At 35.4% G+C, this 25,282-nt stretch overlaps 1 protein-coding gene across 1 annotated transcript in view; it reads left to right on the forward strand.

Annotated features, from left to right (window-relative positions):
- The window catches only part of SCAF8 (SR-related CTD associated factor 8), a 159,099-nt gene that overhangs the window by 43,323 nt on the left and 90,494 nt on the right, over nucleotides 1-25,282 (forward strand). Inside the window, 8 exon segments of the mRNA XM_042987377.1 lie at nucleotides 8,670-8,831; nucleotides 9,867-10,020; nucleotides 11,092-11,222; nucleotides 14,066-14,242; nucleotides 15,328-15,407; nucleotides 17,162-17,279; nucleotides 24,221-24,352; nucleotides 24,623-24,735. Of these exon segments, the coding sequence (XP_042843311.1) occupies nucleotides 8,670-8,831; nucleotides 9,867-10,020; nucleotides 11,092-11,222; nucleotides 14,066-14,242; nucleotides 15,328-15,407; nucleotides 17,162-17,279; nucleotides 24,221-24,352; nucleotides 24,623-24,735 (1,067 nt within the window).

A 25,282-nucleotide genomic window follows, 5' to 3' on the forward strand; every position in this document is an offset into this window, starting at 1 on the left:
TTGTTAATGTTTTGCCTATTGTTTTTTATTTAAGAACTTGAGGATGTTTATATAAATGTTTCTTTTTTAATATGACATTTTAACACGTTTACAGAAAAGTGCAGAAAACATGTAAAGCTAAATTTTTTAAAGTTACCTGTGTAACTACCACTCAGTTCAAGAAATAGAGCTTTGACTAAAGTCCCCAAGTGTCTCTTCTTGATCATATCCCTTTAAGTGAACATAGTCTGAATTTTATGTTAGTCATGTCCTTGTTTGGCCTTACAGTATTACTCTATAAGTCTTAATTCTTAAACAATGCTGTTTAACCTGTGTTTTACTTTTGCATAAATGGAATCGTGTATTATGTATTCTTTAGTGCACTAACCCTTTATCTGATAAATCATTTGCAGATATTTTCTTCCATTTGGTCAGATGCCTTTTAGTTTTGCTGATTGTTTCCTTCGCTGTGTAGAAGCATTTTATCTTGAAGTCCCAATAGTTCATTTTTACTTTCCCTTGCCTCTGAAGATATGTCAAGTAAGAAGTTGCTGTGGCTAGTGTTAAAAGGTTGTTGTTGCCAGTTTTCTCCTCTAGGATTTTGATGGCTTCCCGTCTTACGTTTAGGTCTTTCATCCATTTTGAGTTTATTTTTGTGTATGGTATAAGAAAGTGTTCCAGGTTCATTCTTCCGCATGTTGCTGCCCAGTTTTCCCAGTACCATTTACTGAAGAGACTGTCTTTTTTTCCATTGGATACTCTTTCCTGCTTTGTCAAAGATTAGTTGGCCATATGTTTGTGGGTCCATTTCTGGGTTCTCTATTATGTTCCATTGATCTATGTGTCTGTTTTTGTGCCAGTACCATACTGTCTTGATGATTACAGCTTTGTAATACAGCTTGAAGTCCAGAATTGTGATGCCTCCAGCTTTGGTTTTCTTTTTCAGGATTGCTTTGGCTATTCAGGGTCTTTTCTGGTTCCATACAAATTTTCGGATTGTTTATTCTAGCTCTGTGAAGAATGCTGGTGTTATTTTGATAGAGATTGCATTGAATATGTAGACTGCATTGGGTAGTATCGACATTTTAACAATATTTGTTCTTCCAGTTTGTAAGCATGGAATATTTTTCCTTTTTGTTGTTGTTGTTGTCTTCTTCAATTTCTTTCATAAGCTTTTCTATAATTTTCAGTGTATAGATTTTTTACCTCTTGGTTAGGTTTATGCGTAGATATTTTATGGTTTTTGGTGTCATTGTCAATGGGATCGACCCCTTGATTTTTTTCTGCCTCATTATTGGTGTATAGAAATGCAACCGATTTCTGTACATTGATTTTATATCCTGAGACTTTGCTGAATTCATGTATCAGTTCTAGCAATTTTTTGGTAGTCTTTTGTGTTTTCCACATAGAGTATCATGTTGTCTGTGAAGAGTAGAAGTTTGATTTCCTTCTTGTCGATTTGGATACCTTTTCTTTGTGTTTTCTGATTGCTAAGGCTAGGACTTCCAACACTATATTGAATAACAGTGGTGAGAGTGGACATCCTTGTCATGTTCCTGACCTTAGGAGGAAGGAACACTCTCAGTTTTTCCCCATTGAGGATGTTCTTAGCGATAGGTCTTTCGTATATGCCATTTATGATCTTGAGGTATGCTCCTTCTATCCCTACTTTCTTGAGGGTTTTAATCAAGAAAGGTTGCTGTATTTTGTCAAGTGCTTTCTCTGCATCTATTGAGAGGATCACATGGTTCTTATTCTTTCTTTGATTAGTGTGATGTATCACATTGTTTGATTTGTGCATATTGAACCAGCCCTCTATCCTAGGAATAAATCCTACTTGATTGCGGTGAGTAATTCTTTAATGTATTGTTGGATTCGGTTTGCTTGTATCTTAATTGAGAATTTTTGCTTCTGTGTTCATCAGGGATATTGGTCTGTGGTTCTCCATTTTAGTGCAGTCTTTGTCTGGTTTTGGAATCGAGGTAATGCTGGTCTTGTAAAATGAGTTTGGAAGTTTTCCTTCCATTTCTGTTTTTTGGGACAGCTTCAAAAGAATAGGTGCTAACTCTTCTTTAAATGTTTGGTAGAATTCCCCTGGAAAGCTATCCAGCCCTGGACTCTTGTTTGTTGGGAGGCTTTTGATTACTGATTCAATTTCTTTACGGGTTATGGGTATGTTCAAATTTTCTATTTCTTCCTGTTTCAGTTTTGGTAGTTTTATATGTTTCTAGAAATTTGTCAGTTTCTTCCAGATTACACAATTTGTTGGCATATAATTGCTCTTAATATTCTCGTATTGTTTGTATTTCTGCGATGTTGGTTGTGATCTCTCTTCTTTCATTCATGGTTTTTATTTGGGTTCTTTTCTTTTTTTCTTTTTGATAAGTCTGGGTAGGTGTTTATCAATTTTGTTAATTCTTTCAAAGAACCAGCTCCTGGTTTCATTGATCTGTTCTACTGTTATTTTAATTTCAGTATCATTGATTTCTGCCCTAATCTATTATTTTCTTTCTTCTGCTGGTTTTGGGCTTTATTTGCTGTTCTTTTTCCAGCTCTTTTAGGTGTGGGTTTAGGTTGTGTATTTGAGACCTTTCTTCTTTAGGAAGGTCTGGATTGCTATATACTTGCCTCTTATGACTGCCTTTGCTGCCTTCCAGAGGTTTTGGGCTGTTGGGTTTTCATTTTCATTGGCTTCTGTATATTTTTAAATTTCCTTGGGGTGCCCGGGTGGCTCAGTTGGTTGAGCGTCCGACTTCAGCTCAGGTCATGATCTCACAGTCCGTGAGTTCGAGCCCTGCGTCGGGCTCTGTGCTGACAGCTCGGATCCTGGAGCCTGTTTCAGATTTTGTGTCTCCCTCTCTCTCTAACCCTCCCCAGTTTATGCTTTGTCTCTCTGTCTCAAAAATAAATAAACATTAAGAGAAAAAAAAATTAAAAATTTCCTGTTTAATTTCTTGATTGAACCATTCATTCTTCACTATGGTGTTCTTTAATCTTGAAGTATTCATGGTGTTTCCAAATTTTTTCTTGTGGTTGATTTCGAGTTTCATAGCGTTGTGGTCTGAAAATATGCAGTGTATGATCTCCCATCTTTTTGTACTTGTTGAGGGCTGATTTGTGTCCCAGTATGTGATCTGTTCTGGAGAATGTTCCATGTGCACTCAAGAAAAATGTGTATTCTACTTTAGGATGAAATGTTCTGGATATATCTGTTGAGTCCATCTGGTCCAGTGTGTGCTTCAAAGCCATTGTTTACTTGTTGATTTTCTGCTTAGATGATCTGTCCATTGCTATAAGTGGGGTATTGAAGCCTCCTACTACTACGGTATTATTGTCAGTGAGTTTCTTTATGTTTTTGATAATTGATTTATGTATTTGGGTTCTTTCACATTGGGGGCATAAATGTTTACAATTGTTAGGTCTTCTTGGTGGATAGACCCCTTAATTATGATATAATGCTCTCTTCATCTCTTGTTACAGTCTTTATTTTAAACTCTAGTTCATCTGATATAAGTATAGTTACTCCAGCTTTCTTTTGATGACCATTAGCATGATAGATCCCTTAATTTCAATATGCAGGTATCTTTAGGTATTAAATGGGTCTCTTGTAAGTAGTATATAGATGGGTCTTGTTTTCTTATTCATTTTGATACCTTTTGTCTTTTGATTGGAGTGTTTAGTCCATTGACATTAAGAGTGAATACTGAAAGATATGACTTTAGTTGAATTTTGTTGCCTTGTAGACTTGGTGTTGTTCTCTGGTCCTTTCTAGTCTTTGTTGCTTTAGGTCTTTTTTATTCTGTTTGTCTTTTCTCCACTCAAAGAATCCCCCTTAAAATTTCTTGCAACCTGAGGCGCCTGGCTGGTTCAGTCAGTTAAGCGTCCAACTTCAGCTCAGGTCATGATCTCATGGTTTGTGAGTTCAAGCCCTGCATTGGGCTCTGTGCTGACAGCTCAGAGGCTGGAGCTTGCTTCAGATTCTGTGTCTCCCTCTCTCTTCCCCTCCCCAGCTTGCACTCTGTTTCTCTGTCTTTCTCAAAAATAAATAAATGTTAAAAAATTAAAAAAAAAAAAAAAGATTTCTTTTAGGCCTGATTCAGTTGTCATGAACTCTGTAGTTTTTGTCTGTCTGGGAAACTCCTTATCTCTTCTATTTTGAATGACAGCCTTGCTGGATTAAGAATTCTTTCTGATTCAGCACATTGAATATATCCTGCTGCTCCTTTTGGTCTGCCAAGTGTATGTGGATAGGTCTGCTGCGAACCTGATTTGCCTTCCCTTAAATGTTAAGGACTTTTTTTTCCCTTGCTGCTCTCACAATTCTTTCCTTGTCTGTGTATTTTGTGAATTTGACTACGATATGCCTTGGTGATGGTCGGTTTTTGTTGAATCTGATGGGATTTCTCTGTGCTTCTTGGATTTTGATGTCTGTGTCCTTTCCCAGACTAGGAAAGTTTTCTTCTATATTTTGCTCACATAAACCTTCTGCCCTTTTTTCTCTCTCTTCATCTCTGGGACTCCTGTGGTTCAGATACTATTCCTTTTTAAAAAGTCACTGAGTTCTCTAAGTCTTGTATCATGCTCTTTTGTCTTTGTTTCCCTCTTCTTCTGCTTCATTATTCTCCATAATTTTATCTTCTAGATCACTGCTTTGCTGCTCTGCTTCATCCATCCTTACTGTTGTGTCCATTTGATATTGCATCTCAGTCATAACATTTTTAATTTCATTTGGACTAGATTTTACTTTTATCTCTGCAGAAAAGAATTCTTTGTTTTTTTTCAACCCCAGCTAGTATTCCTATTATCGTGATTCTAAATTCTAGTTCAGACTTCTTGGAACTTCTGAGGTTGCACACTTTGGGAAAACTTGAATCATCAGAAGTCTCAAAAATGACAGAAAAGTAGTGTGTTTACCATCTAAAAGAAGATACCACTTATTCTTTACACTTATTTTGTGTTTCCAATTTAAGTTATGTAATTAAATGTTGTTTCCTTAAGTAATATGTAGATTGGTTCATAGCAGTAAAGATCTTGTAGGCTCAATTATATATGTTTAGTATTTGTTGAACCTTCCTTCCCAATCTTTGTAGCTTTTATTTCCTTTTATTGTCTTATTGCATTAGCTAGGACTTCCAATATGATATTGAAAAGCATTGGTGAGAGGGGCATCCATACCTTGTTGTCATCCATACTTGGTCTTAGTGGGAAAACTTTTAGTTTTTCACCAGTGAGTATGATGTTAGTTGTAGGTTTTTTATAGAGCCTGTATCTCTGGATCATGGACTTAACACATGCTTCTTAGTTTTTCTTAATCCTTCTTAGGCAGGACAGGATGGCTATAGTAGACTGGAGTTGGGTATTCTTCCTCCAGGTCATTGAGGCTCTGGTTAAATAGATTCTCCTGAGCGCATACCTTCTTAAGAACAGAATGCTGCTGGCTATCTCAAAATGGTTCCTTTTCTCCCCCTTCTGCCAGAAACAGGAGAGGATTTTTCTCTGGTATTCACTTTGAGAACTCATGTAGTGTCAGGTATGGCCGTGTCCTGGGAACAGCCCTTTACTACATGCTTTTGTCAGCATCCTTCAGTGCTTTGCAAGTACACCCACGTGCCCCTGGTTTTACCATTCTAGCTTTGTTTCCTTTAATCTTAACTTTTTGATTTTTTTTTAATGTTTTATTTATTTTTGAGATAGAGACAGAACATAAGCAGGGGAGGGGCAGAGAGAGAGGGAGACACAGAATCTGAAGCAGGCTCCAGGCTCTGAGCTGTCAGCACAGAGCCCAACATGGGGCTCGAACTCACAGACTGTGAGATCATGACCTGAGCTGAATTTGGACACTTAACTGACTGAGCCACACAAGCGCTCCTAATGTTAACTTTTAATAGCTGAAAATGGCAGCACAAATTCTAATAATAGAATTGTTATATAAATGCTATGTGTTATATAGTGCTGATCTAGCTGCGTTTCAGGGAGGAGACAAGCTGAGAGTCTCCATGCTGCTCTGCCATCTTGATTGCAGTCTCAGTCTAATGAATCATTAGATTATGTAATAGTTCATATATTGCAAAGTATGTGGTCCAAGGAACCTAGAGAGTATTTTTGTCAAAAAATCCTGACTTTGATGGTATTCACATAATAGCTTAGATAACATTAGAATGAAAATCACAAAATATGTTCAAAGATGCATTCTCCCTGTGTTACTGCCTTTCTCTCCCTTTAAAAAGGGCTATTTCTGAAGCACAAAAAATTAGAAATTACTAGAATGTAGTTTGAAGATGTTATAACTGAAAACTCAATATGACATAAGTTTATGCTTATTATTTAAAGAGTAAAAATTTCTCATACCAGTGGAAAGCCTTAAGAATTACTGCATTTTTAGTACTGATAGAACTTGAAGAGAAAATTGAAAAAACATTTCACATTTTTGTTTTTAATTTTTCCTTAGGTTTCTAGTTGCTGACTTAGCTAAGTTTACCAATTATTAAGTTATTTTAAAGCATGAGGTCATACTTAAGAATTTTTTTTTTTTGTCATTTTATGTGACTAATAGTACCTAATCTATAAGTGAAGGAGAATCTGTCCCACAACATTTTAATGTATAGTATATCTAAAGATCCTGTGGATGAAGAAATGTTTTTTTCCCTTAGGCCTTACAGCTTATTACTAAACTGCTAATATATTTTTGAAGCTTTGGAATCTTCACAGTAGGCCATAAAGGTCCATTTATTATCTTATATACTCATGATTCTTCTGTGTTGTGAGTTTGTAATCTGAGTGTTTGTACAAATCAAAGAAAAAGATGCATTTCTTAAAAATTTAGTACATTCATTACTTAGCATTCAGTATTAATTTCTGAAGTTCTTATGAGCAACTTCTAAATTCTGTTCAGTCTTACTCTCAGGGTAGTTATTTATATGAAATATTTCAGATTATTTTGTCTTTAGGAAAATTAAAATGCCAATAAAATACTTAATAAATAATTATTAATCACTTATCTATATTTGTGGCATTAGGGAATAGATACATTTTAACAAAATGAATATCCTGCTTTTCATTAAATTAAAAATTTTTTTTCTCTTTACTAAGATACATTTTTTGCTTGGTTAGGTTTCTGTTTCTTTGAATGTATAGTAATCAGGAAAATAGCCTTGGCCAGATACATGAGCTCAAGGACAAATAATGCTCAATGTTTTTGGAACTTGAGGGAAAACTATTTCAGACTTTCAAAAACCTTAACTTTTAACCTTTAGGTAGGTTCAACTTAAAACTTCATTATCCAAACACCAACATTATTGCCCTTCTATGAAATATTTCAAGTTCTTAACAGTCAGAATGTTGCGATAGATACTGTGAATTGGTGCTAAAGGACTCCTCATTTTCTTGAGTAAATAAGACTTTAAGGATAATGTTCTTGAAGAGTATTTGAAAGGGGGTGCCTGGGTGGCTCAGTCGGTTAAGCGTCCAGCTCTTGGGCTGTGCACTGATGGTGTGGAGCCTGCTTGGGATATTCTCTCTCTCTCTCTCTCTCTCTCTCTCTCTCTCTCTCTCTCTCTCTCCCCCCCCTCCCTCCCTCTCTCCCTCTCTCCCTCCCTCTTGCCCCTCCCCTACTCACACTGTCTCTCTCAAAATCAATAAACTTAAAAAAAAAGAGTATTTGAAGGAACAAATGAAGCATCATCTTGTCTTTTTGCAGAATGGAATCGCTCATTGCCTCCACTGATAATGCCATTAGAAATGTGTGTGTGCGTGTGCGCGTGCGTGTGTGTTGGGGGTGGATTGAGGTACTTGAGTTTCCAAGGATTTTTCAAGAATGTAATTGTACTTTAGTGCCATATATGATTGCCAGGAAGTTACTTTAGGTGACTTACCTAATTACACCCGAAAGTTGAACCTTGCAGCCATGATTCCATGTTAAGTAACATATGCTTGAGAAGCAGGTTTTCTTATGCTTCTGGATATAGGGACAAACCAGGAGCAGTAAGCTTAATAGTAAAAGGAGTCTTCATTGTGCTCACTTGACCAGATAGGCTAGAAAAGCTTCTGGCAAGAAAGTAGGAGGCTTATATTATATTCCTCAATTTGGGTGGTGGATAAGAATGTTGAGAAACATTTATCAGTGGAGTAGCTTAAAAATATTTTTATAGGATAGATTCTTGTAATCACAATGGTAGTTTCTTATCTTTCTTACAGGTGTGGTAGTTGAGAAAACTTTTGAGACTTTAGGGTCGGTGTATATACAGTGTTATAGTTTGTCTTGTTATTTGTTCCTTCCTTAGTACAGAAACCCCTTTGTTACACATTTCAGATGAAGTTTAATACATGTTGGCCATGCTTTTTTCTAGAGCTCTTTCCTAAATTTGCTGCTTCCTTCCTTGTGGCTTTTCAAAATCATTAAAGAAAAAAAATTTTCTTGTAGCAGTGCCTTATTTATTCTTTTATTTGTCATCCAAGCTAGTTATGCAGTACTATTACAGAACTTAGGTGATTGGCAGTTGAACTGGGTGTCTGGAGTAGCCAAAGTAGATTGTTTAAGATGCTATTCTAGAGACAGATGGTGTGGAATAGTCAGCGTCTGAATATTCGTTATGTCTACATAAGCATTGTTTCTGTACTTGTATAGGATTTATAATGAAGGTTACCTTCCTTCTCATTATTCCTTCCCTTCCTACTCTTCTTTTTTCTATCAGTGTAAACCAGAATACAAGGTACCTGGACTTTATGTTATTGACTCTATTGTGCGACAATCTCGACATCAGTTTGGTCAAGAAAAGGATGTGTTTGCACCCAGATTTAGTAATAACATCATTAGTACTTTCCAGAATTTATATCGTTGCCCTGGGGATGATAAGGTATGCTTTTTTTTTTTTTTTTTTTTAAGTCATTACATTACCTTTTGGTCTTAATGAGACTCTGGATTATCTTAATTTATGATTTTGTTACCCTTTAAGTAATTTTGAATTTGAATATTTAGTTATTACACTATCCATGTTCTGAGATTCTTAGAATCTTCTGAAAGTGGAGAGATGTAGATGATTTTGCTAATTTTTAACTTACTGAAGCAGTTGGTTGGTGTTAAACTGGCTATAATAAGCTTTTGGAAATACACTAAAAGCTTATTTATTTGCACACAAAACTAATTCATTGTTTTGATATTTGACCTGAGCTGATATGCACCTATTAAGTGTCTATGAAACGTGGGTCTGCCAAGCAGTTGATAGGAAACAACTGCATTTATTTTGTTATGGTGGAGTTTCACCAGTGCCAGAAACCACACTGCTGCCTGCCAGTCTGAGTGAATAAATATTCCATACCACATAAAAAGAAGGCTTTGGAACCTGACAGAGAATAAAAAAGTTTATGTGTGTCCAAAGATGTTAGAATTTTACTTATTTTGGATGCTGATTTGGAAATTTAGTAATCTCTTCTGATAGGTTGATTGCACTATTAAATTTTTAAAAAGTCATGTAAGATAAGGACTTTGTCCTGAAGTTCGTTATTTGTTTAAAAAATAAAGTTAAAATGACCTGTAAATACAGCTTTGGTGCTGAGATGAATCCTGATCACCTCAGCAGCCTGAACGCAGTCTCCAGCCAGCCCTAACCAGCGATCTCCTCAGACCTCACATAGAAGCTGGAACCTAGTTGCCATTCTTGCCTTTCGCTAAATGTAGCTTTCATTTGTCTCGTATATCTATCCAGATGAACCTTTTTTTCCAAGTGTGTTAAGCAGATGCAAAATTACAGAAACATGATTTCAGAGGTGGAAAGGACTATAGAAGTATTTGAATCCGTCCTTCCCATCCGCTGCTCAAATAGTCTCTGAAATGACTGTGCTAAGGCTCTGAAAGCAAAAAATTAAAATGTCATTTTTCTTTTTACCTCTAGAGTAAAATAGTGAGAGTATTAAACTTATGGCAGAAAAATAATGTGTTTAAGAGTGAGATTATTCAGCCTCTTCTGGATATGGCAGCAGGGATTCCTCCCCCGGTTGTCACACCTGTTTTGGCCAGTACTACTGCTGCTATGAGCAACACCCCAGGTATGTTCCTTCCTTAGAGATTTGTTCTCTGAATATTCTACTCCTGTTTTTCAGGTGATTATTCATACGTAAAATAACTGTTTGACAGTGCAGGAGAATTTATCTAGCATTAGATAACTGAAAGGAAATGTAATTTGAAGGAAAAATAAACTCAGATTTTATATTTGTGTGTAATTCTTTTCTAAAAATGTTTTAAATCCCTAGTAACAAATATAATGAATGTTGGGAAATTGGTTTGTCACTTAGGTTTTTTTCCTGGTTTAGGCTGCCTGTAGTCTTTTAAACTTGCATGTAAATCACCTCAATATTCACAGTCTAGTAGGGGAACTTACTATTTATAAGGAACTCTGAAAAAATTATTTAATGGAGCCAAGAATACTTTCATAATAATCTGAAAATCCTGTTTTTTGAAGTATATTTAAATGACATTTAAAATTTATAATAATTTAAGTATTAACATTTGGTTTATATTTAGTTTTTGTTGTGTGTGTCTGTGTCTATACACCTATACATCCTTGTTTGTTTTTTTTTTGTTTTTTTTTAAGTTTATTTACTTAGAGCAACCAGGGGAGGAGCAAAGAGAGAGAGGGAGAGAGAGAATCTCAAGCAGGCTCTGTGCTGTCAGCACAGAGCCCAATATGGTCTATGAGATCATGACCTGAGCCGAAACCAAGAGTTGGACATTTTAACTGAGCCACCAAGGTGTCCTCATATACATCCATTTTAAACAAAAATAGCTTTATATTATACATACTGTTTTATATTTTTTAAAATTATATTTTGAATATTTCCTCCTGTCATTGAATCTTCTTCTGTAGTAAGATTTTTAATGACTTCTAAGCATTGTAGGCTCCTTTAAAGTAGTAGCTTAGTTAATGAGGACAAGTATGGACAGATCCTTTTGGTATTTTTTTTTCAACCTACCTAATTCTGTAATTATACAATAAAATAAAAACATTTATTTAAGTTTGTATATATTTTATAAAAGTGACAAAGCAAATCTCTCTACCTTTCCAAGTCTTATTTATTTACTTTACATATTTGTTTGGGTGGGTATGTCTTTTTTAAAAGGAACGCCTGTGACACCTGTTACTCCAGCCAATGTTGTCCAGGGTCTGCCCGATCCATGGGTATCTCAGATAACAAATACAGATACACTTGCCGCTGTAGCTCAGATCTTACAAAGTCCTCAAGGCCAACAGGTGAGCATTTTTTTTGTTACATGAACAGTGATTTAGAGCTCATTTTCATAATGTACCACCTAAATAATATGTGTTCTCTTATTTTGTAAAAATGAGATCACACTAGTACTCAGTAGCTTGCCTTTGTTTTAAATTTAGTAAAACATCGTTATATGTGCTGTTCTATAAAAAATGCATTTTACGCTAAAATATTGATTTAGCACCTAGTTTTTGGCAAGCATTATTAGATGCTGTTGTTACTCCGCTGACAAGACAGGGAGGTCTTCTGTCTTGGGAAAGATGTCTTTCTTAAGTATAAAGCTTTATTTAGATAGTGACACATAAGTGAAAAGAGTGAATTTTTAGAGGGACTAGGTTTTGGAGAAGGGGTCAGAGTTAGGGAGGGTAGCCAAGAGAAGGTGTTTTTGAGGAGTGGCATTTGAAATGAGACTTTGAAATGGAACTAGTCATGGTAGGATTTGAAGATAGCTCATTCTTAGCATCTCCTTTTTTTTTTTTTTTTAACCTGTCCTTTAAAAACCAAATTTATTATGATCTGTGCAATAAAATCCCCCAAACTCTTTTTCCAGATATTCATAAGATTTCAGCCACCTGTAAGTTTTTGTTTAAATGTCACCTCACTAAGTCTTTTAAAAAGTGATTTAAAACTGCACATTCTTTCACCCCCATACTTCTTTTTCCTATCACCTGCCTGCCTTCTTTCTTTCTTTTTTTTTTTTTTTAAAGTTTATTTTAACTTATTTTGAGAGAGAGCATGTGTGCAAGCAGGGGGTGGGCATGGAGAGAAAGAATCCCAGGCAGTCTCCACACTGTCAGTGCAGAGACCAGTACGGGACTCGATCCCACAAACCAGGAGATCATGACCTGAACTGAAATCAAGAGCCGGATGCCTAACTGACTGAGCCACCCAGGCGCCCCTTTTCTATTACATTATATAATCTATCTTGTATTACATTATATAATTTACTTATTTTGTTCATTCTCTGTCTCTTCCCACTGGAATGTATGAAGGACATACATACAGAAGGACGAGGAGTTTTTTGTTGTTTTGTTCACTCATGTATCTCCAGTATTTAGGTAGCAGATGGTCAGTACCTTGTTGTAGAATGAGTGAATAGTGAGTGTATAGAGCATAACAATGCTGGGTACACAAAAGATCTTTTAGAGTTGAGATGTCTGGAGGATCAGATGGCCTGTGTATATAAGTTAACGATGACAAATCTGAAATGGTAGACCTAAATGTGGGACATGGGTTTCAAAAGACAGAAATGGTAGGCTGAAAAAGAAAGGGCTTAGCAGTGTGGAATTGCCACAGATTTTTATGTTGAAGTCACTTGATCTGAATGGTACTTTAATGGATGAGGGGGGAAAGAAGCCTAGAGATAGCAAGTATTGGTAACAGCGATAAAGGAAAGGAAGTAATGAATATGTGAAAATAGAGTAGTAGACTCTAAAAGGACAGTCTGAGAAAAAAGGGACTATTCTAGAGTTTTAAACGTGTAAAAACGAATGGGGAAACTGAATTGGGTATTAGATAAAATTATCAAATTATTTTATTTTGTGATAATGATATTTTGAAAATAATTCATAAAGAAAATGTTCTCATTTAAAAGACACCTATTCAAATAAATAATTTTGGCAGGAGAAGTGATTTTTCCAGAAGAAATAGTACAAAGAATTTCCAGATGAAATAGTACAAAGAAAGTTAAGAAGACACAGTAATCGGTAGAATATGAAGTCTGAGTAGAGGGAAAAGTAGGGTGCTGCGGTGCTTTGAACCTGACTGAAACAGCAACAGTGCTGTGTGGAAAAATGGGGATGTCAAAAGAGATGTGTAAACCAGAAAATATGATATTAACCCCCTTCACTCCCCCCCTCCCTGCCTCCGCCCCACCCTTCCTCCTCTCACTACCTTTCATCCTCCTTCCCCCTCCCTCCCTCCCTCCCTCCCTCCCTCCCTCCCTCCCTCCGTCCTGTGTGTTCTGGAGCAGTAACTCAGCTGTCATATATTTTTGTATTACTTTCTTTGCTCTCCCATTAGTAGCTCGTAGTAGTTGTTTATTTGATAGCCAGATGACTCTAGATTGTTTCTTATGTTGCTGTTTTTAGATAGGCCTGAAATTACTTACTTTCGTCTTGGAAGGCTTTTGTACCTTCTCCCACTGTAAATTGATCTTCACTTAAACAGTACACATTCATTGTTTTATTCTGAAGTGATAATTTTCAGATTCAACCCAGGTTTAGATCTTGATTAGGAAAGTATTAATTACTTGTAAGATGTACGTAGGGTTTATCTATGAAATATCTTCAGGATCTTAACTGTTGTTTCTGCTTTTTCAAAGGACGAGTGACTAGGAGGAACAGGGATTGCTTTCAATAGTTGTTGGCACTATTCACCTTTAATTTCCTTACTTCGAGACTGCTCCAGGGGACAGATTTCTTACTTTTTCTGCTTTCAGGAGATGTGTTATCTGATGAGAAATCTGAAAGATAGCAGAAGCAGTTGTCACTTGTTCTTTTACAGAGATGAAGGAGTTTATTGAAGAAGGAATGAAAAGCTTAATGAAAAAAAAAATCAGTCTGTGTCTGACGAGTTCTTTACCTGTTCTGATATGACCACTTTATTAGGCTTAAAGTTCAAGACTTCCCAGAAGCACAGAAGACCTATTAAGGATTTTTTTTAAATCTTTTTTTTTTTAATTGTTGTTTTGAGTTCATATAAATTTTTATTTTTCCAAAGACTGTAGGATGTAGAATTTTATTGACTGAAAGTTTTAGGTGGGTATTCTTGCAAATAAAACTCAGCATCTGTTCGTAATGACTTATCCTTTTTTCCCTTCCAGCTTCAGCAGTTGATACAAACTTTACAGCTCCAGCAGCAGAAGCCTCAGCCTTCTATCCTGCAGGCCCTGGATGCTGGGCTGGTTGTGCAGTTGCAAGCTCTCACGGCCCAGCTGACGGCGGCAGCTGCAGCGGCCAACACCCTGAACCCCTTAGAACAGGGGGTGTCTTTCAACAAGGTAGACATTACGTTATCAGATCTGTTCTGTAGGAAGTGTTCCATTGTATATGCTATCGTGTGGATTCTAAGTCTGTAGACTACGTTTTATTACAGAACTATTATAATATGCATTGGACCGTATAAGACATTATGAATTTTACAAAAAGTTTAGGCTTCCGAAAGAACTCCACTTAAAACATTTAGAATATTCTCTTTTCACTGAAGTTAACTAGTTGGTAAAATTGTTTTTTCACCGTTGAGGCAAATGATAATTTTCTGAATTTTTGAATTTCTTTTATGGATGTTACAAATACACTAATTTTCATGTTCTATGTTGTAAAATTTTAACTTGCTAAAATTATAATTGTTCAAAATGTGGAAATTCAAAGGAGCACTTCTCTACAAGTTGTCAATATGCTGTAATATTATGATAAATTGGGGCCTGACTATAAAGAATAGTGGTTTTAAAGTTGAAAATCATTCATGTGTAATTTATTGTGTGTTAGCCTCAATAGTCTTGTTAATTATGGGACTATTAAGATACCTTGGAAGTATTACCCATATTATTTGTGCTTCTGCTGCTGTATTTTTTAAGGAAAACAAATGTTGATTTGTTTTGTTATTAGACTTTTTTAGCTAGCACCTTAGTCTGAAAATAAATAGCTAAACCACATAAAAAAACCTTTAAATCGGTCATGTAAAAGATAATAGAGCATCCTAAGAAGAGAAATGTACTAGGAGTAAATCCATTGATTACAGTTGCAGATGTTTTTCAATCAAGCTTTATTCTCATTGGGAAGCCACTTAAATATTTTAATCCCAGTCTTTTATAAAGCATCAGTATTTATTCCGTGTGTTGTGATTTGTTTTATTACATAAGGCAGTGTATGTCAGAGTACTTTAAAATAAAGATCCACTCAGTTAAATGCTTTGTTATAGCATAACATAAGATTATATAAAACATTTTTGTATTAAATGGTACAGGTAAATTAATGGGATGTTACTGACATTCAGAATAGCATTAGTAACATATTTTCATGTGAAGCACTTTTTAATTTGTCTTTCTCTTTTTTTTTTTCCTCCCCCCGCCTCCCCGCCACTTAGAAGTTGATGGATAGGTTTGATTTTGGGGAAGATTCTGAGCATAGTGAAGAACCCAAAAAGGAAATTTCAGCTTCTCAACTGTAAGAATTCTTTCTTTATAACTATAAACTTTTCCCATTACTGCAATAAACATTGGATGGGACATTGCCTCCTGAACCACCAAGTGTACTGTGAATAAGTTGGGATATAATTTCAGGTTGTTGAGCACTCACACTACAGAAAGATGGTGGGGTCGTTGTCTTGTTGCCTCCCTCTATTATTTGGACTCTCAGATCTTTGCAAATATTTGGGATATATCAAAATTCTTTACAGGGAAATTGATAGATGTTGATAAATCTAGTTGTGATATTTTCTGTCTGTATTAGGCTTTATGTTATTTAATTCAGTTGTAAGAATATTTTAAATAATAGGAAAGAAGCTTGCTTCTAATGTCAATGACTACTTCTAGGAAGTCTGCCAGATTCTGGGAGTGTTTCTGACTAAGCAGGAGTAAGGATTAGGACTGTAGGGACTTCATTTTTTTTTTTTAAAGATATGGATTGTATATTTTTATTTAGATTAGTGTTTTTTATTTTTCTCAAACAGTTCTGTGCAGCCCTAGGTTCTTGTGGGTTTGAGAAAAGACCAGTGGGGAAGAGGATGTTGGAGAGTGGGGGGTGTAGAAGTTGGGGGTTTGGAGGAGGGGTGATGAATGGGGAGAACACCTCTGGGAATCTTGTTTTGAGCAGAGGTTATTAATTTTATATATTGGGATAACATTTTTAAAAAACATTTATATACATAAAAATACAAATATATCCTTTTGGTAAAGATATTCTACTTGAAAAATTAAAAACTAATGTTTTAGATTGTGAATTATAAAGTTAGAGGAGAAATATTTAAGATCATGTTAGATCAATGTCCTGAACAATGTAAGAATCTCCTTTAATGGTTCTGATAAGGTGTTTTGTAATGTTTTATTTTTATGCCTTATATGATGAGAAGTTAAATAATTTCTTGTTACTGAGTCTTGTATGATTTACTTAACACACACTGATCCGTTTGGCATTCTGAAGCAAGGAAACAAATTTGCTCCATTATCTTTTGAGACATAGCCTTTCAATATTTGAAGTTAGGTATCATTCTTCCCCTTAGGTTTATTTGCTCCAGATGAAGTACACTTTTTTTCAACTGTTTCAAGACTTCTCACCATCCTGATTGCCCTTTTTGGGATGCCCTCTTTTTTGTTCATGTCTTACCTTGTGGCACCCAGAATTCCAGGTGTATTCCAGGTGTGAATTTCCCAGAGTATAGTTAAATTATTATTTCCTCTTACCTAAATACTGTTTCTGTTAACATACCTAATAATTTGAATGCTTTTCTAAAGAAAGCAGATTGGTTTTATAAAGTTTATGGTCAATTACAATTGTAGATTTCACATGTACTGATTGATAGACCATTTCTCCCGCTATCTTATAGTTAGAGAAGGAGTTAAAGTGACAATGTTTAAATACTTTTAACTGTTTTTATGTGTTTTCATTGAGATTTTCTTAAAATGCTCTAATGTAAAAAATACTAATTTATATGCATTTAATAGCTTGAGACCATAATAACAGATCTTCCATCAGAGTATCTTTAACATGTTATCCATCTATTGAAAGACTATTGGAGAGGATCTTTCTATTTTAACATATTAATGTTCTGAGGTATTCCATTTTCTCTTAATATTTCAAAAGTAAACATTATAGTAGAGTATGTTTCATTTAATTGGCATTGGGGGAGTTGAATATTCACTTATTTTCATATTATCTTTACTGGCTTTTAAAATGTATTTCCATTTATTTTTTTCTTCTAGTTCTCATGTTTCAGAATCTGTGAACAATTCAATTTTTCATCAGATAGCAGAACAACTACAGCAGCAAAACCTTGAACATCTCAGACAGCAGCTCCTGGAACAGCAACAGCCTCAAAAGGTTTATATCTCCATCTTGTGGTCTTTAGAGTTATTGCTGCCTGTATTCTGTAAAATGTTGTTTCTCAAGGATGGTGGTTTTTCTTCAACTTTATTACAAGATCAGCCTTTTCAGAACCTTTATATTTTTTGTTACCAGAATGTGTTCTGGATATATGCATGTGCTCGGTACACTCGAGGTGGTGTTCTCGTATTACAACTTGAAACTTCACATGCTTTCCTCTCCGCTCAATTCCCAAACAAGGTCATGATGATTTTGCTTCTGTTGATGGTGATGATGGCAAAATAGATTGCTATTTTTAATTAGGCTATTATCGTGTGGCAGGAGGTTTGTGAGGCATGATAACATTTAATGCTGTGAGATAGATTTTTGATGCCCATTGTACATTACAGAAAGTTGTACCTTAGTGAAATGAAACATCCATTGCAAAAATATACATCTAATATCATATATCATTAGTCCTAAGATGCATCATTATTTTATGTATGGCTAAGAATTTTTAATCACTTCAAAAGTACAACATCCCATGGGGTTACAAGAATCCTATAAATTACAGGGATAATATATGAAGAAGAATCGTATCTTAGAATTGATAAAGTGGCAAAGGCAGGGTTAATCCATTACAAAGCCTATTTTTGCTCTATATGAGAAATACAGATATAAACTGTTTAAATAAGACTGTTTTCAAATCCCTACCCCCCCCCCCCCCCCCCCACCACCCAATCACACTTTTTCCTAGTATCTAAACGTTTTGGGGGCGCCTGGGTAGCTCAGTTGGTTGAGTGACCAACTTCGGCTCAGGTCATGATCTCACGGTTTGTGAGTTCGAGCCCAGTGTCGCGCTCTGTGCTGACAGCTTGGAGCTTGGAGCCTGGAGCCTGCTTCAGATTCTGTGCCTCCCTCTCTCTCTGCCCCTCCCCCACTCATGCTCTGTCTCTGTCTCAGAAATAAACAAACATTAAAAAAGAATTAAAACTTTTTGGCACTAAAATAATAGTATAAACATTTTTAAAATACGAGTGATACATTGTTAGACAAATGATATATATGAGATGAACAAAAAAGCATCTGGCCTCAAGTATTCTCTTCTCTAATGGAGCACATACATCTGTATGAACACAGGGAAGAATTCTAGTTCCTGTGATGGTAGAGGTGCAAGTGAAGGGTAGTAGAAATGAAGACAAAAGAGTTCCTTAAAACAAAATTTTTTTTTAATGTTTATATATTTTTGAGAGGGAGACTAAGCACGAGCAGGGCAGGGGCAGAGAGAGGAAGACACAGAATCTGAAGCAGGCTCCAGGCTCTGAGGTGTCAGCACAGTGCTCAACGCAGGGCTCGAACCCGTGAACTGTGAGATCATGACCTGAGCCGAAGTTGGATGCTTAACTGACTAAACCACCAGGTGCCCCAAAGGGAAGAGTTATTTTAGATTAAAGGCATGGCAAACATTTGAGACACTGCTGGGATCTGAACTTGTCTTTTTCATGCAAACAGTAAACATAAAATGGACATTAATGGTATTTGCTAGGTTGGAACTTACACCTGGAGTTATGAGAATGGAATTCTGCAGTATTTTATGTCAGGCAGATAGGTCTCCCTGAGCATTCAGAGACTTAAAGGTAGAGTACAATGCAGAACATTTGGATGTTGTTTAAAGAAAAGCACAAGTTGTAAATCAATGGAAAAAAACAGGTTGTCAGTGATACAATAAAAAATCACAGAGCTGTCAAAGAGACGGGATAATAGTGAAGGAAAAGTTTATCCAAACAACAGATTTGTCCAGCTATAAATGTGACAGTTTTGATTGTCTTAGATCTAGTTTCATTTTAGGAGGTTTAACAGAAGCAGTAAAATGAAGGTAGTACTTTTAAAATTAGCACCCAAATTATTGAAGTGAAAATTACTAGAAACTTGAGAGAGGGCTATTCTGTCTGAAGAATCTCACCAACTAAAGAAAAACAGAACTCTGGTCTCTTAATTATCCTATACATTATCTCCACAATTTTATTTATTTGTTTTCCTCCACAGATTTAAAGGATACAGTAATATCCTTTTTTTACATTTTTTTTTTTTAATGTTTGTTTATTTTGGGGGGAGAGAGCGTGAACAGGGGAGGGGCAGAGAGAGGGAGACACAGAATCCAAAGCAGTCTCCAGGCTCTGAGCTGTCAGTACAGAGCTGATGTAGGGCTCGAACTCACAAACCGCAAGAACATGACCTGAGCCCGAAGTCCAACACTCAACCAACTGAGCCACCCAGGCATCCCAGTAATAAGATCCTTTTGAAAGAAGTAGATGTTCTTAAAAGCTTCTGTTGTTCAAAAATGAGTGTTAAAGAAAGGGAGTAGTGGAATAAAAGCAACTTTTCTAATACATCAGGTGGATAATGTTCAAATCCTATGGCAAATTTAGAATCAGAAAGTGTATCAACAGAGTAACCATTCAATTTAATAAAGTGTGTAATTGGCAAACCAGTTGCCTTAGTGTGTTTAAGATAGGGTGACATGTGCAGAAAAAGGAACCATTTTGTTCACCAGTGAGCTCATTCTGGCGGCCTAAAAGTTTTTATGTCTCAGAGAAAAGAGTAGGATTGCTGGTGCCACCCCATTCATTGCAGCCCTGACCACACCTGCATGCAGGTTGAGATCTCATGTCCCTAACAAGAGAAAACCACTGAAAACAGAGCCCTTCCAGGGAGTGACCGAATTGTGAAGGGAGTGATAGTCATGTCAGAAGGGGAATGATTGCTATTGTCTTGAGTAAGTTGTAGATCATGATATTGGTAATTGTTTTATCAGGATATTCAGAAGATGTCAGGACAGCTATAGCTCAAAATGAAATGCTGACAGTGAAAATAGTATGACTAACAAAAAGGGCTTTTAGAAGAATGTTAGGAATAAAACAATTATGGAAGATTCAACAACTTAATGAAGAGCTGTCATTATGTAACTTACTTTGATTCAGTAATTTTTTATATAGGAGAATATATGGACAAAGTAAATTGAACATGATGAAACCTAAGATGGGTGATAGTATTAAGAGCCTTGAGTTGATGTCTTGGCTCACATAAATTGCATTTCATGGTCCTGAGGTTGTAGGATTATAGCATAGCATATGGGGATTTCAGTAAAGCCTTTGATGAAGTCTTTCCTGTCACTTATACAGAAAAAAGTGGAGGAATGGGGATCTATAACTGATTAAAATGTGACACTTAAGTTTTTATTTTTATTTATTTTTAATGTTTATCTAGAGAGAGAGTGTCTGCAAAAGTGAGGGGAGGGACAGACAGAAAGGAGAGAATCCCAAGCACGCTCCACACTGACAGCTGATCAACACAGGGCTCGATTCCACAAACCATGAGATCATAACTTGAGTCGAAATCAGCAGTTGGACGCTTAACCCATGGAGCCATCCAGGCATCCCTCAAAATGTGACATTTAATGAGTGTTAATCCAACCTCGAAAGAAGTCTCTACTGGCTGCCATTAATCCTCTTCTATTTTTTTAGTATTGATGCTTTACATGAGGACATCATTGAAGCAAGTAGAGATGTATACCAGGACGTATACTAAAGATGTATACCAGTATATCAGAAAAACAGTCATTTGCCACCTGGGTCCAATGGATCCTTTTTAAATATACTTGGCATCATCTTATAGATAATTTACAGAAGTGAGGCTAAAAGAGATAGGCAAGAAAACTTGATGAGCAATTTTAATATATGTAATTGAAATGCCACCAATTAAATTCAAATGTCCCATGTTCTTGGGGCACCTGGGTGACTAGGTTAAGCATCCTACTCTTGATTTCTGCTGAGGTCGTGATCTCAGGTTTGTGGGATTGAGCCCCACTTCAGGTTCTGCACTGACATCAAGGAGCCTGCTTGGAATTCTGTCTCTCCCTCCCTCCCTCTCTCTCTCTTCACCCCTCCCCTGCTCTGTCTCTCTCAAGATAAATACACCTAAAAAAGTGTCACACGTTCTTTTAGCAAAATAGAACAGTCCAGGTGCTTGTTGCACAATGGTGCAAGATAAAGTTCTTCTAGTTATGTGACTAAGTAGATGAAAAGACCCTAGTTTTGTTCTTAGAGACACATTTTTCTGCCATTAGTTTTGGAGTTTGAGAAGTACATTTAGGATGTGGTCGTCTGAAAACTCATAGTCTCATATTTCACTTAGATATTAAATTTCACCATCATCATTGGAATCTAGAATGCTGCTCTTTCTTTGTATTCATCTTTATTTTGTGTAATAATTATGAACTATGTTCCTCTATCACTTTTCTCCTCTTTGCCATTATGTACAGAAATGGAAAAATCTAAATATTCAACCGTGTTCCAAGGAGAGCTTAAAAGCAGACTACAGAGATAGTGTCTCCGTTTTTATTTATACCTTGAAATATACAGTATTTTTAGTAATGCAGTAAAACTGGATGATGATGATTTTATTGCACTGTTGAATTACCCTTGACAGTTAATTTGCTTTTGCTTTTGTGTATTATTTTAGTCTTTTTTTTTTTTTTTTTTTGAGAGCGAAAGAGCGAGAGAGAGCACGAGTGGACGAAGGGCAGAGAGAATCTTCAGCAGGATCCATGCCCTGCATGGTCGATCTCATGACCGTGAGATCATGAGTTGAGCCGAAATCAAGAGTCAGATACTTAACTTACTGAGCCACCTAGGTGCCCCTATTTTAGTCTTTCTTGAAATAATTGGGAACAATTGATGAATTATAATAGAATAATTCTTAGGATGATGAAATAGCAAAATGTTTCAATATATATAGGAATATAAGACCTCTAAGATCCCAAAATATATCTTAGATATAAAAAAGGATCTAGTGGACTTAATGCTGCTAATTGCAAGATAATAGGATGAATTTTAGTTGAATTTTTAATGTAAATTTTCTCTTCATTCTTCACAAGACCTTTAAGAAAGAATAAAGGTCATGAAATCACAGTCTTTCCAAATGGGTAAAACTAAAAAAAGCAACTCAAAAACTAAAATTAGTTGTGGTGGATCTTGGTGGTTATACCAAGAATTAAGCATTAAATAGAAAAATGGGGTGAAAAACAAGGGTGGGTGGATACAAAGCTTAAGATAAATGGAGAAGTAAGAAAAATCTGATGTGAAGAAAATATGCGTACTGAATCAGGACCAAATAGAAGACTCAGGATGGAATTGATTATTCCTTGCTGTGTGAAAAATTCTATTGTTAGTATACTGTTGTAAAGACCTAAGCCAGGACTGTGCTTAAAAGGTTTTTGTTTGATTTGTTCTGGAAGAATATGCTTGCTTACTGACATTTTGGCCAGTACTGTGGTATGTGGTAGGTGTTTCACAGAAGTCTTCTAATTCCAACTTCAGCTTTATTTCTCAATCTTGAAAATGTTAGTTATCCATATAGAACTGGTTCCTTCGTAAAATAAGAGACTTGGAACGGTTCTTTAAATGCTCTTTTTGGCTCTTAATTTTTATGTTTTTTTTTTTTTCTTTCAGATTAAATGTCATTAGAGTAAGATTTTTTTTTTTTTTTTTAAACGTTACTCAGGGTGTGCCTGGTTGGCTCACTTAGTTAAGCATCTGACTTCAGCTCAGGTCAAGATCTCGCGTTTCGTGGGTTTAAGCCCTGCATCAGGCTCTGTGCTCACAGCTCAGCCTGGAGCCTGCTTTGGATTCTGTGTCTCCCTCTCTCTCTGCTCCTCCCCTGCTCATGCTCTGTCTCTCTTTCTCTCAAAAATAAACATAAAAAATATTATTAAGATATAATTGACATATAACTATGTAAGTTTAAGGTCTACAACATCATGATTTGATAGATTTATGTATCCCAATTAGCTGACACCTCTGTCATGTCATAAAACTATCATTTCTTTTTGTGGTAGGAATAGTTAAGATCTAGTCTCTGAGCAACTTTGAAATTTATAACGTAGTCACTATGCTGGTATTCCTCTTATAGATGGGACTGAAGTTCACAATTCAAGTAACTTGTTCACAATCACAGAGTCTATAGCAAGGGAACAGACTTTTTGAGTTGCTCTTCTCTGTTAATTATTACAGTAACTCCCAGCTTGTGTACTGCCAGGAACTGTTTTTACTGATCTTCAACACCTGTGAAGATGTTTTAGAAAAGTTTATGTAGGGAGACGTTTTCATAATTAGTTTCCTCATATTTGGTTAACAGCATAGTATATGTAATTGCTGAATCAGGTTCATACTAATAAATATCACATAAGCAGTGTCGCTATATCATGTTGCTGTAAATCTAGTCCCAGCAAAAAAAAGGGGGGTAAGAAGTGTTCAAATTAAAGTGTTCCTTTAATTAGTCTTCATTGCCTAACTTTTATTAGTTTCAGAAATGTTTTATATATCAGAGTAATTCTTAATATTATTTTGCAAATTTCTAGAGATGGAGGTTGAGGAAGGCCCAAGTTAGGAACTGTTTTACAAGATCAGTTAATTTGATAATGGTATTTGAGCTTTGCTTTGCCTTTATACATGTAATATATGACTTTGTTCCTTAATATACAATATTTTAATATTAAAAATATTACAGCATTTTAATTTATAGCATTTTATAAAAATGCTAATTGCCATTGAAATTCTGGATTCATTTAACTTAGTGGCATTATATATCATTCATGATATAATCCCTTTATTTTTGAAAGTATAATGTTTATATTTTTCCACAGTTTAAAAATTTGAAGACCTACTTGCTCTTACCATTCCATTCTAATATATTCTTTTCACTCATTTATGGAGATGTCCCATGCTCTTAAGTAAACTTGGATTTCTACAAAACTGTAATTTTAGGTTGATTAACATGGGATTTCTATATGTGTTGGGCTCCTTTTTAAAACTTTAATTGTGATATTTGCATGTCTAAATTCTTTTGTAATAATATGCGTACTTTCCTAATGTTTGTGTGTTTGTATCCGTTCTCAATAGGCAACCCCTCAGGATAGTCAGGAAGGAACATTTGGATCAGAACATTCAGCATCACCATCACAAGGGAGCAGTCAACAGCATTTCCTCGAACCTGAAGCAAATTTGGATGATTCTATAGATATTCAGCAACAGGTAAAAAGTAAACATTTCTCTGGGTCAAAAATTTTTTTAATTAATTAGAGAAAAATATTATAAAATGTAATAATTTTTATTGTATGTGAAATATTTTTATGTAAAATAATGGTACTGTCCTAAGTATTACTTCTCACACTTAAGCTCCACACTAACCATTTTACTATTAGGCATTGATGCTACTATGGTGAATATTTTGTAAGGCAGAATTGTCAATATATACTGAAATTTCAATCAGGCATTTTGTTTGCCCTTCTTTTGACTTTCAAGGACATGGATATAGATGAAGGGCAAGATGGAGTGGAAGAGGAGATCTTCGAACAAGAAGCAAAAAAAGTGGCTGTTCGCTCAAGATCAAGAACACATTCACGATCTCGTTCAAGGTTCTACAATAATACTTAAGAATAGCTGTGTGTGAACTTTTAAAAGTTGGCTCTGTTTCCTTATATCAATATTAAAGGAAATGTATTTCTTAGAGTGACATCTTATATTCTCTCAGAAAGAAGTAATTAGAATATCAAAAACAGAAAAATACTTTTTTCTCTTTTTAATCAGATATATCTGTTGCCATTTACTTGAATAATATACATTAATTGCAGCCATATCATAAGAATGGGATTTTGGATTATACCTGATTTTAGTTAGTAATATTATGATGACACCCAGCTTAGGATATTATTGCCTCTGAAAACTGTTAAATCAAACTATAGAGGAACAGTATTAGAAATTCCATTATAATCCTTATATTTTATAGTTTCATCTTATAATAATACCAAAAATGATCATAAAAATAAAGCTATAAGAATTATCTTTGTAAACTTTAAACATAGTATCAAATTGTAAAATATATAATTTTTCTTTGTGAGTTTCTTTTGTGGGCTTTTCAACATAGCTGAGACTCATTAATGTACATGCTTATTCAGATTTGAG

Source organism: Panthera tigris, chromosome B2 (assembly GCF_018350195.1).
Source record: "Panthera tigris isolate Pti1 chromosome B2, P.tigris_Pti1_mat1.1, whole genome shotgun sequence".
In the NCBI taxonomy this organism is placed as follows: Eukaryota; Metazoa; Chordata; class Mammalia; order Carnivora; family Felidae; genus Panthera; species Panthera tigris.